This window comes from Bubalus kerabau, chromosome 13 (assembly GCF_029407905.1).
Source record: "Bubalus kerabau isolate K-KA32 ecotype Philippines breed swamp buffalo chromosome 13, PCC_UOA_SB_1v2, whole genome shotgun sequence".
Taxonomy (NCBI): Eukaryota; Metazoa; Chordata; class Mammalia; order Artiodactyla; family Bovidae; genus Bubalus; species Bubalus kerabau.
This window is the reverse complement of record NC_073636.1, coordinates 39,914,878-39,927,601: the sequence shown is the minus strand read 5'-3', so window position 1 is coordinate 39,927,601 and position 12,724 is coordinate 39,914,878. Positions and strand designations below refer to the sequence as shown.

General features: G+C 44.1%; 1 protein-coding gene across 1 annotated transcript in view; it reads right to left on the bottom strand.

The window, feature by feature from the left end:
- CFAP61 (cilia and flagella associated protein 61) overlaps positions 1-12,724 on the bottom strand; it is a 251,944-nt gene that overhangs the window by 223,523 nt on the left and 15,697 nt on the right. Inside the window, exons 4-6 of the mRNA XM_055543290.1 lie at positions 12,603-12,679; positions 10,912-10,979; positions 10,174-10,300 (exon numbers count right to left, since the gene is read on the bottom strand). Of these exons, the coding sequence (XP_055399265.1) occupies positions 10,174-10,300; positions 10,912-10,979; positions 12,603-12,679 (272 nt within the window). The remainder of the gene's footprint in view (positions 1-10,173; positions 10,301-10,911; positions 10,980-12,602; positions 12,680-12,724) is intronic.

Sequence of the window (12,724 nt, the reverse complement as noted above, 5' to 3'; positions counted from 1 at the left end):
ATCAAATGCTTAATAAAAATAACTGCTTTAAAAGGTGAAAAGTTAGCATTTTAAAAACACCAATCTTAAAAGTCCTAATTTTTTCATCTATTTTAAATAGCAATAATGCTGATCTAACTTAATTTCTGTTATTAGCAAAAACAAACAAACAAACAAACAAACAGTACTATATTAAGGAAACTTTAAGTTACTTTCAGTTCAGTTCAATTCAGTCACTCAGTCATGTCCGACTTTTTGCGACCCCATGAACTGCAGCACGCCAGGCCTCCCTGTCCATCACCAACTCCCAGAGTTCACCCAAACTCATGTGCATCGAGTCGGTGATGCCATCTAGCCATCTTATCCCCTATTGTCCCCTTCTCCTCCTGCCCCCAATCCCTCCCAGCAGTGATCTCCTGTAGCATATTTGGCACCTATCGACCTGGGGAGTTCCTCTTTCAGTATCCTATCACTTTGCCTTTTCATACTGTTCATGGGGTTCTCAAGGCAAGAATACTGAAGTGGTTTGCCATTCCCTTCTCCGGTGGACCACATTCTGTCAGACCTCTCCACCATGACCTGTCCGTCTTGGGTGTAAGTTACTTTACAACCCTGATTGATGGCACGATTATAATCCTTTCCTCGGTAAGTACTCTCCCATCCCCACGAGGACTTGAAAAAGGTAGGTTTCTTCCCAGAAAGCCCATTTCAATAGTTTCTACATCTGAGAACATCTCAAATCCACCAGCAGTGATGAATCAAGTCCATGATAGGTAATAAAGGTGTGTCTAGAAGCAGCTGTGCTTTCCTTCATATTTCATACAAAATACAGAACAGTAACTGTGATAATTAGTTTCTAAGTAGAGGGGGACACTACAGCACAATACAGGTGAGTCAAAGAAATGGGACTGGGGATGATCACATCAGTATGCTGGCTCTGAATATGTTGCTAGGTAAACAGCAGAAGTATAATCATATCCCCAAACCCTTCACTGGTTTGTTGTCTTAAGGATTGTGTTCGTCACCATTAATTATCAGTGCAAGTAACAACAGATGAAACAGATGTCAGAAAATAAATGTAGGGGAAACGAGAAATGAGGCAGCCTAAGTGGATGCATGGCCACACCCATCTGACTCCAAAATGGTTTTTTCCTGCATCATTAAGGAGGGAGCTTGTCCACATGAGTGCTGTTTCCAGATATCTGAAGAACTACGCCTGCAGGTGTCAAAACTCGAATTGGGACACTGTGGAGGGAGGACCTCCTAAGCTGTGTCACCGCCCCCACCTGCAAACAAAAACACTAATTCTCACCTCACCATAACTGCCTCTACATTTCAGTGCTACACCCCAAATTCTCTTCTTATAAGCATCCCTCCCTCACTACAAAGAACCCCCTGTCATCTCTTGGCCACCAGGACCATGTTCCTCTCGTGAACTGCTTTTGGCAGATTTTCTGGACAGCTCACTCTCGGAGGGAGGCTAAATAAGCAAGACCTCAGGGAAAGGGGAAATGGGAGGTTTAGTTCAGGCCGAGGGGAAGGTCGGCGTTCGTAACACTCAAGTTTGCAAGAGTAAAAGGAAGAAAGGAAGAAGGAGGTGGGAAGACGAGAACTGGGGAGACCAGCTCCTGACCCCCAGTTCCCGTGTGCTCCTAGGAGCCAGCGCTGGGCGGGGCACACCCTATACCCGGCTTCTCCAGCCACCTGCGTCCCGAAGTGGCAGGAGTCGCATCACTGAGTTAGCCAAGATGCCACTTACTTTTTACACAATGGAAGAAACAGGTGATTTTTCTCCCCCATAATTCATTTATTTTGTAACTGGATGTTTTTACCTCTTAATCTCCCTCGCTTACTCCACTCCTTCCCCACCCCCGCAAACACACACCAGAAACAGGGGATTTTGAGATAGGCAGCTTCCGTACATGTCAATGTCAGCATTAGATTTATCTATAATTTTCCATTATAATAACGTCTTGATGAATATCTACGTCGAAAAAACATAAGCTTTAAAATTCCCCAAGGAAATAACAATTTGCACAACCCAAATTCCATATACTTTTCGTATACATTTTAAGAGAATTCAGAGTGTGGAGGTTTGGGGAGACTGGAAGAGGCATGGAAGGCCTGAGCCCTTCTCCACATCCTGCCTTGTGCATTTCGTCCATCTGGCTGTACCCAGGTCATGCCCTTTTATAACAAACTGGTCATCTAGTGAGTAAAAAAAGAAAAGACTTAAAAATGTGCTAATTCATCTGTAACCGTTCCCCTCCAACCTCCCCCAAAGAACTCTCTGCTTTCAATGCACATGTTTAATCATCTGTCTAAACTAGAAATTATTTTAAATGCAACTATTTTCTTCATTTAATATGGAAACTGTAAAATGACAATGAAACCCACAAATATTTGGATTAATGCAAATTAAAATAACAAACTACTGTTGTACTGCAGACAGATTTAATATGTGAAACACCTGCCATTAGCAAGAATGCAAGAAAATGAGACTGTTGGTTAGGATACAAATTGACATGATTATTTTAGTCTAATAATTTGGTAGTATCTATTTTAAATTTTTAGTATTTAGTGCAACCTTACCCAGAAATTCCACTTCTAACTATCTATACTACAGACAAAAATAGCATTACATGCTATAGAAAAAAAGATGACACATTTCCATAAACAGGAATACTTGAATGAACTTGAGTAAAGCCACACGATGTGGCGTTTCATACAATGAAATGCCACACAGCCACGAAAAACAATAAAATAGATCTGGAAGGTGGATGAGCTTCTATATTAAGTGGAAAATACAATTAACAAAACATACTATCATGACTATAGACATATATGCATGTGTATATATATATAGAGAGAATACACACGTAACACTTTCATGTGTCTGTATAATTATATACTCACATAGAATAATGAAACAAGGAGTAATTTTTAAGCTTTTTATGATTGGAAAATATAATTCATTTTATTAAATGAGCCCATGCCCCACAACAGTTAGCAAATGGCAGGAAAAAAATGATTAATTTTTAAATGAAATTAAGATTAAAGTACAGCAACTATGAGACTACAAGACCCTAAGAAATTAATTTATGGAACTTTCTCATGACATAATTAACAATTTGCCAAGTGGTCAGAGGGAGAGCACTGGACTGAGTGGCCAAGACTGGTACAGAGGAGCCAAAGGGGTGAGCCTGGGAGAAAGCTGAGGCCCAGGTTCTGGAAGAGGCAGTGTTCAGAGCCACAACAGGAGGAAAAGAGAAGACAAACCAGGATGGGGTGGGTTGGGGCTGTAGGCTGAGGGAGAGGCTGCTGTCAAGGGACAGCCACCCTTGCTCTTACCCAAGGTTCAGCTGACATTTCTTTAATGGATATAGAATTATTGAATTATTACCATCTATACAATGAGTATAGGTAGTTTGTGTTTTTCAGGGAATAGGAAACATTTTAGATGATTAGATTTATCTAAACAATTCAGATAAGCATTTTATCTAAATTGTTGAATTTATAGAATTGAATCTTTTCAGTGTCTGTTTTAAAGTGAAAGTTACTCAGTTGTGTCTGACTCTTTGCTACCCCATGGTCTGTACAGTCCATGGAATTCTCTAGGCCAGAATACTGGTGTGGGTGGCCTCTCCCTTCTCCAGGGGATCTTCCCAACCCAGGGATCAAATCCAGATCTTCTGCATTGCAGGCAGATTCTTTACCAACTGAGCTATCAGGGAAGCCCCTCAATGTCTGTAGGATCTGTACTAACCTCTTTCAATCCTGATACTGGTAGTAAGTCTACTTTCCTTTAGGAGAAGGCAATGGCAACCCACTCCAGTACTCTTGCCTGGAAAATCCCTTGGACGGAGGAGCCTGGTGGGCTGCAGTCCATAGGGTCGCAAAGAATCAGACACGACTGAGCGACTTCACTTTCACTTTTCATTTGCATGCATTGGAGAAGGAAATGGCAACCCACTCCAGTGTTCTTGCCTGGAGAATCCCAGGGACAGCAGAGCCTGGTGGGCTGCCGTCTGTGGGGTCGCCCAGAGTCGGACACGGCTGAAGCGAGTTAGCAGCAGCAGCAGCAGCAGCTACTCTCCTTTTCTTTTTTCTTGATAAGTTTGGCTAGGAGTTCATCAATTTTATTCATCTCATCTGTGTCTTTTAAACTGCCAAATCCAACGGTCTCTTTTTTGTAATCAAATTATTTGATCTCCCTACAAATTATTTGATTTGCCACTTTAAGAGTCTTTGACTTCTGTGACTCTCTTCCAATTTTCTTTATTATTGTTAAGAGTTTCATCATTCAAAATTCTGCTCTAATTCTCTGCTTTTTACTTTAAAATACCACCCTAAACTAGACCATCTCTTTTGCTCTCATGATCTCCTCACTCTCTCTCCTCTACATCTAGCACTACTATTTTTACCTTTGGTTAATGAATCCACCATTGCCTAGTTCAGATCAGTTGCTCAGTCGAGTCTGACTCTTTGCAACCCCATGGACTGCAGCACGCTAGGCCTCCCTGTCCATCATCAACTCCCAGAGTATACTCAAACTAACGTCCATTGAATCGGTGATGCCATCCAACCATCTCAACCTCTGTCGTCCCCTTATCCTCCTGCCTTCAATCTTTCCCAGCATCAGGGTCTTCTCAAATGAGTCGGTTCTTCGCATCAGGTGGCCAAAGTATTGGAGTTTCAGCTTCAACATCAGTCCTTTCAATGAATATTCAGGACTGATTTCCTTTAGGATGGACTGGTTGGATCTCCTTGCTGTCCAAGGGACTCTCAAGAGTCTTTTCCAACACCACGGTTCAAAAGTATCAATTCTTCAGTGCTCAGCTTTGTTTATGGTCCAACTCTCACATCCATACATGACTACTGGAAAAACCAAAACTTTGACTAGATGGACCTTCGTTGGCAAATAATGTCTCTGCTTTTTAATACGCTGTCTAGGTTGGTCATAACTTTTAATTTCAGGGCTGCAGTCACCATCTGCAGTGATTTTCAGACCAGATCAGATCAGATCAGTCACTTAGTCATGTCCGACTCTTTGCGACCCCATGAATCGCAGCACGCCAGGCCTCCCTGTCCATCACCAACTCCCAGAGTTCACTCAGACTCACGTCCATCGAGTCAGTGATGCCATCCAGCCATCTCATCCTCTGTCATCCCCTTCTCCTCCTGCCCCCAATCCCTCCCAGCATCAGAGTCTTTTCCAATGAGTCAACTCTTAGCATGAGGTGGCCAAAGTACTGGAGTTTCAGCTTTAGCATCATTCCTTCCAAAGAAATCCCAGGGCTGATCTCCTTCAGAATGGACTGGTTGGATCTCCTTGCAGTCCAAGGGACTCTCAAGAGTCTTCTCCAACACCACAGTTCAAAAGCATCAATTCTTATGTGCTCAGCTTTCTTCACAGTCCAACCCTCACATCCATACATGAGCACAGGAAAAACCATAGCCTTGACTAGACGAACCTTTGTTGGCAAAGTAATGTCTCTTCTTTTGAATATGCTATCTAGGTTGGTCATAACTTCCCTTCCAAGGAGCAAGCGTCTTTTAATTTCATGGCTGCAGTCACCATCTGCAGTGATTTTGGAGCCCCCAGAAATAAAGTCTGACACTGTTTCCACTGTTTCCCCATCTATTTCCCATGAAGTGATGGGACCGGATGCCATGATCTTCGTTTTCTGAATGTTGAGCTTTAAGCCAACTTTTTCACTCTCCACTTTCACTTTCATCAAAAGACTTTTTAGTTCCTCTTCACTTTCTGCCATAAGGGTGGTGTCATCTGCATATCTGAGGTTATAGATATTTCTCCCGGCAATCTTGATTCCAGCTTGTGCTTCTTCCAGGCCAGCATTTCTCATGATGTACTCTGCATATAAGTTAAATAAACAGGGTGAAAATATACAGCCTTGACGTACTCCTTTTCCTATCTGGAACCAGTCTGTTGTTCCACGTCCAGTTCTAACTGTTGCTTCCTGACCTGCGTACAAATTTCTCAAGAGGCAGGTCAGGTGGTCGGGTATTCCCATCTCTTTTAGAATTTTCCACAGTTTATTGTGATCCACACAGTCAAAGGCTTTGGCATAGTCAATAAAGCAGAAATAGATGTTTTTCTGGAACTCTCTTCCTTTTTCCATGATCCAGTGGATGTTGGCAATTTGATTTCTGGTTCCTCTGCCTTTTCTAAAACCAGCTTGAACATCAGGAAGTTCACGGTTCACATATTGCTGAAGCCTGGCTTGGAGAATTTTGAGCATTACTTTACTAGCATGTGAGATGGGTGCAATTGTGCGGTAGTTTGAGCATTCTTTGGCATTGCCTTTCTTTGGGATTGGAATGAAAACTGACCTTTTCCAGTCCTGTGGCCACTGCTGAGTTTTCCAAATTTGCTGGCATATTGAGTGCAGCATGTTCACAGCATCATCTTTCAGGATTTGGAATAGCTCAACTGGAATTCCATCACCTCCACTAGCTTTGTTTTTAGTGAAGCTTCCTAGGGCCTGCTTAACTTCGCATTCCAGGATGTCTGGCTCTAGGTGAGTGATCACACCATCATGATTATCTGGGTGGTGAAGATCTTTTTTGTATAGTTCTTCTGTGTATTCTTGCCACCTCTTCTTAATATCTTCTGCTTCTGTTAGGTCCATACCATTTCTGTCTGGTCATAGCAAACACCCTCTTCCAACAATACAAGAGAAGACTCTACACATGGACATCACTAGATGGTCAATACCTAAATCAGATTGACTATATTCTTTGCACGCAAAGATGGAGAAGCTCTATACAGTCAGCAAAAACAAGACTGGGAGCTGATTGTGGCTCAGATCATGAATTCCTCATTGCCAAATTCCGACTTAAATTGACAAAATTAGGGAAAACCACTAGACCATTCAGGTATAACCTAAATCAAATCCCTTATGATTATACAGTGGAAGTGACAAATAGATTCAAGGGATTCGATCTGATAGAGTGCCTGAAGAACTATGGACAGAGGTTCATGACATTGTATAGTAGGCAGGGATCAAGACCATCCCCAAGAAAAAGAAATGCAAAAAGGCCAAATGATTGTCTGAGGAGGCCTTACAAATAGCTGTGAAAAGAAGAGAAGTGAAAGGCAAAGGAGAAAAGGAAAGATATACCCATCTGAATGCAGAGTTCCAAAGAATATCAAGGAGAGTTAAGAAAGCCTTCCTCGGTGATCAATGCAAAGAAATAGAGGAAAACAGTAGAATGGGAAAGACTAGAGGTCTCTTCAAGAAAATTAGAGATATCAAGGGAATATTTCATGCAAAGATGGGGACAATAAAGGACAGAAATGGTATGGACCTAACAGAAGCAGAAGATATTAAGAAGAGGTGGCAAGAATACACCAGCCCCCACTAACCTTGAAAATCCCGCATCACCATCAACTCGTTCTCATTCTTCAACTTCTCTATACAACTGACAACCAAACTGCACCCTCCATCTCAATCATTTCTTTGCATCTATGCAGCTGCCTTGGTCCATTGCGCGACCTGGACCTCTGACTGGTCACTGCCTGAATTCTAGCCGGCATCACTCTTGGCCAGACTGTCCTGTGCTACTCCCCTGCAAGCCACTGACCACAGGAAAGCCAGTTATTCTTTGACACACAGTCCACACCACGTCTTTCTTCAGTGCTCCCTGCTGGTTCCGAGTTGAAGTCTGCTCACTTCGGTTGTGTGCTTCCTCATACCTGCCCACCTGCCTGATGCTGTCTTGCCTTCATGCCTTTGCCCATCCTGTCCATCTGGCTGAACTCTGACTCATCTCCCCTGACTAGAGTCAGAAGCTACCTTCTCTGTGAAGCCTCTTTTTCATTTACATTTCCCCCACTGAGGTATAATAACATAGTGTAAAATGCACAGGTATTAAAAGTTGATGACTTCTGACAGCCGCATGCACCCTAATCAATCCACAGAGCATGGTCTCCCCATCCTGTCCCTCCACCATACTCTTGCCTCTGCCAGAGGCATCTGTTGACCTGGCTTCTGCCATTTTGCACATCATACAAATAGCATACAGTCTTTGTTTCCATGTCTGTATTCTTTCACTCAGCATAAACTTTCTGAGCCTGGTCCATGCTATTGTGTTTGTGTATGTGCTCGGTCACTTCAGTCCTGTCTGCCTCTTTGTGACCCCAAGAACTGTGCTCTACCAGGCCCCTCTGTCCATGGAATTCTCCAGGCAAGAATACTGGAGTGGGTTGCCATGCCCTCCTCCAGAGGATCTTCCCAACCAAGGGATCGAACCTACAATCACCTGTGTCTCTTGCATTGCAGGTAGATTCTTTACCCACTGACCCACCTGGGAAGTCCACTACTGTGTATATCTGTAGTTTATTCCATTTCATTGCTGAGTAGTATCCATTGCACAGAGGGACTGCAGTTTGGTGGACATTTAGATTTCGGAGAGCCTAGGGGTGGTATGAAGCTGTCTTGATCCCTCTCTGTCCTTCCCTCCTCCAAGCTATGAAGCATTACAGCTTGTAAGTGGATCTGTCTCCCCCACTTAACTCTAACAATATTAGTAATAATGTTTAATTTCCTTGGGCACCTACATGTGATGGGCAGTGTGCTGAGTGCTTGATTTCTGTCAGCTCATCCCATCACTACAACAGTGCCATGTGGCATACAATATCTTCACACCCACTGACAGAGATGAAACCAAGGCCTGCAGAGGCCCGGTTCCTTGTTTAAGTTAACTCATCTGGAGAGGAGTAATACCAAGATCAAGATCTACCTCTACCTGATGTCATTATTACAAATTCATGATACTACAAGCCTGGTAAATAGTAGGCTCTCCCTGAATGTTCAGTGCTGATTTTCTTTAGGATTGACTGGTTTGATCTCCTTGTAGTCCAAGAGACTCTTGCTTTTTAAAAATGGAGATTTTATACTTTCTAAAGAAACCAAGTACTTATCCAATACAGCAATGATGGGAATTCTCTAGCAATATAGTAGTTAGGACTCTATCCATCCACTGCAAGGGGCATGGACTCAATTCCTGCTTGGGGAACTGAGAGCCCGCAAGCTACATGGTGTGGCCAAACCCCACCCCACCCCCCCAAAAAACAGGAATTTTCCTGGTAAGTGGTTAGGACTTCATGCTTCCAATGCAGGCGGTGAGGGTTTGATCCTTGAAGCCCCTCTGTGGCTCAGACGGTAAGGAGTCTGCCTGCAATGCAGGAGACCCAGGTTCAATCCCTGGGTTGGGAAGATCCCCTGGAGAAGGGAATGGCAACCCACTCCAGTAATCTTGCCTGGAAAATCCCATGGATGGAAGAGCCTGGAAGGTACAGTCCATGGGGTCGCAAAGAGTTGGACATGACTGAGCGACTTCACTTTCACTTTATTTCTGGGGAACTAAGATCCCATATACAGTTGGGCCACACCAGAAACAAACAAAGCACATGAAAAAACACAACAAACAAACACAACCCACAAATATGATGGGATTTCCCTAGCAGTCCTGTGGATGGGACTTGGCCTTCCAATGCAGGGGGTGCAGGTTTAATCCCTGGTCAGGGAGCTAAGATCCCACATGCCTCCGGGCCAAAAGACCAAAACATAAAGCAGAAGCAATATTGCAACAAATTCAATAAAAACTTAAAAAAAGTTCCACATCAAAACAAAAAGTCAAATACGGGGTCTGTCTTTAGAAACTTTTAAGAAATAAATGCACAGCTTTGCTGACCACATGGCACCAAATGACTCTCAATCATGCATGCAATGTCTCTCAAACATGCAATCCTATTATGTCATCAAGGGGAACTATAATCGGCTCCAAATGAATGCAAGTTCCGGGGTATTCTAAAGCAATTTCATTCAAGCTGTAATTACTTACAGTAAGAACTAGCGATTTTTAAACTCTCTGTAAGGTAACTGTTGGGCTTCCCAGCTGGCACCAGTGGTAAAGAACTCACCTGCCAATTCAGGAGACATAAGAGACGCGGGTTCAATTATTGGGTCAGGAAGATCCCCTGGAGGAGGGCACGGCAACCCACTCCAGTATTCTTGCCTGGAGAATCCCATGGACAGTGGAGTCTGGCGGGCTACAGTCCATGAGGTCGCAAAGAGTTGGACATGACTGAAGCTACTGAGCACGCACGCATGCGAGGTAAGTGTCAGGGTAAATGCTTAGGTAACGAGGGCCTGGCACCAGTCTTACCTGGCTTTGCGGATGTGCAGCTGAGGGTAGTGGCTGTGCCTGTGACACACGTGCACGGCAAAGTCCTCGTCATTGGTGAGGCTCGGGACACACCCCACTTGGCTGAACACGGTTTTGAGAGTGGAGCCTGCATCCCAGAGACAAAGAAATGAGGCCTGGATTTAGCAAGAAGTATCTTTAGGGCTTCAAGAAAAATGAAGTTTTCACTCTAACATGTGTTATTTTTTTTTTTTTTTTGAAGAATAATTGCTTTACAGAATTTTGTTGTTTTCCGTCAAACCTCAATATGAATCCGCCATAGGTATACATATGTCCCCTCCCTTTTGAACCTCCCTCCTGTCTCCCTCCCCATCCCACCCCTCTAGGTTGATACAGAGCCCCTGTTTGAGTTTCCTGAGCCACACAGCAAATTCCCATTGGCTATCTATTTAACATGTGATAATGTAAGTTTCCATGTTACTCTTTCCATACATCTCACCCTCTCCTCCCCTCTCCCCACATCCATAAGTCGATTCTCTATGTCTGTTTCTCCACTGCTGCCCTGTAAATAAGGTCTTCAGTACCATTTTTCTAGATTCCATATATATGTAACATGTGTTTTAATTGTTACAATCAGATGGGCATGTTATGTCTTAAGGACCTGGAGACCATTCTTATGTCCCATCCTCGATGCCCCATTGTAAGCACGAAATTCCTGTCTCAGCTCCTGGAGCTAGGACATGGTGGAGGAGGCCTTACCGAGGCTCATGCAGGATGGCACGATGAGGAAGACAAAGTGCAGGTCCAGCACCGCCTTGAACACGGTCCTGATGAGGGTAAGAGAGGGTCAGGGTGTCAGCAAGGTGACCTCGTGAGCCACTGAGGTAGGAGATAGATGGGCCTCGGGGCCAGACAGCTGGTGTTTGTCAAGGGGAGTAAAATTCAAGCTGTGTCCCCACCCAGAACTCCAAGGACAAAGCTAGTGGCAGAAGCTGAGCTCTGCTCAAGTAGAGAGATAAGATGACCACTCCCGAGGTCAAGGAAAACTTCCCTGTTCCCACATGTGCAGGAAGCCTTCTAAAAGGGGGTCAAAAAGGGAACATGCACCCTAGGCCTCTACAGTGGGATCTATTTTAGAAAAAAGCTGCACAGGCATCTTGGGGAGGGTCCTAGGACCAGTCAGGAATGAGGAAAGAAACAAGGTAATTGGCCAATTGTAAACAAAGATCTGGAAGGACTGCCCATTACAAGTGCTTCAAAGCACCTCTTTACTGCTCTCATTCAGGACTCCTCTCCAGGTACGCCCCTGCCTTGTTTCTGCCTTCAATAAACCAACTGTTTGTCTGCTCTCCCACATGCTATGCTGCACTCTTTAGTAACAAACTTTGTGCCTGTCTTTACAGCTTTTGCCTCCTTGAAACATTCTTGCTTTCACATGGGGAAAGAGCCCGGGTCACTTTGATTCTTAGCCTCCAGCCGCTGGGGGTCTGGCGGCTAGGATTCCTGGTTTTCATCCAGGCTACCCAGGTTCAGTTCCTGGGCAGGGAATGAAGTAAGATCTCTCTTCAGGACCACTGACTGCTGTGTCTCTGAGATCAGCACCTGAGTGAGACACACGCCTTCACTACAAAAATGAGACATTCATAGATGCACCCGGGCGCTCTGCTCCCCACCAGCAAAGGGAGCCTACAATTCCTTTCTCTTCTCTGCTTTTCTCTGGATTCCAAAAGGCCCCGTTTTGTATCTGTTCCACGGAGGTGGCAAGAACCAAGGCACCACATCCATGCGGTGCACCAGATTTCTGCTGAGATTAACCTTTGCCCTGGTGTCTGAAGGTTCTGGTGTGACATTACAGAGGCCACCACCCCCAAACGTCAGGGATCCACCTCGGGAACTCAGCGGGTCATGTTTCCCCATGACCTGTTACTAACGATGTTCTGCCAGTTGTCCTGTTAATAACGTGTCTCAGGATAAGACTGGGGAAAGCTATTTTTACAAACATTCAAGCCTGTGACCTTTTTCTTTCCTTTCTTCCCCCAAATCCATGTTTTCCCAAAGGACAGTCCAACCTGTTTGCCTCCAGTAGCAGCAGTTAAAGGCATCCATTTAAAGGAAGGATTGTTTTCTTTCAGAAATTACACTGCTGTTCAGAGGAAATGCTTTACTAGAGCCGGAAAGCAAACTGAACACCACAAAGAATTAGGACCTTTAAAAATATTTTTAAACTATCTATCATGTATGTGTATGGCAAGTCTGTCACAACATTTTTTATCGGCTATACCCCCAACACAAAATAAAAAGTTTTTTAAAAAGCAACCTAAACTTTAGTTCAAAAAAATATCTCTGAACTATCCAGATACTTAAAGACATGATAGAGACAGGAGCAAGTCTTGTCTGTGATGCTGCTACCAGCGTTCCACGTCACCGTCTGCCACACTGTGGCCACTCACCGAATAATCTCTTTGCAACAGCCGACAGAATACTCGTCCACAGCCACAAAGAGGTGCATGAACAGTGTGTTCAGAGGCTGCAGAAGGAAACAGGACATGGTTAGAGGCTGAGTCAGAGCAAG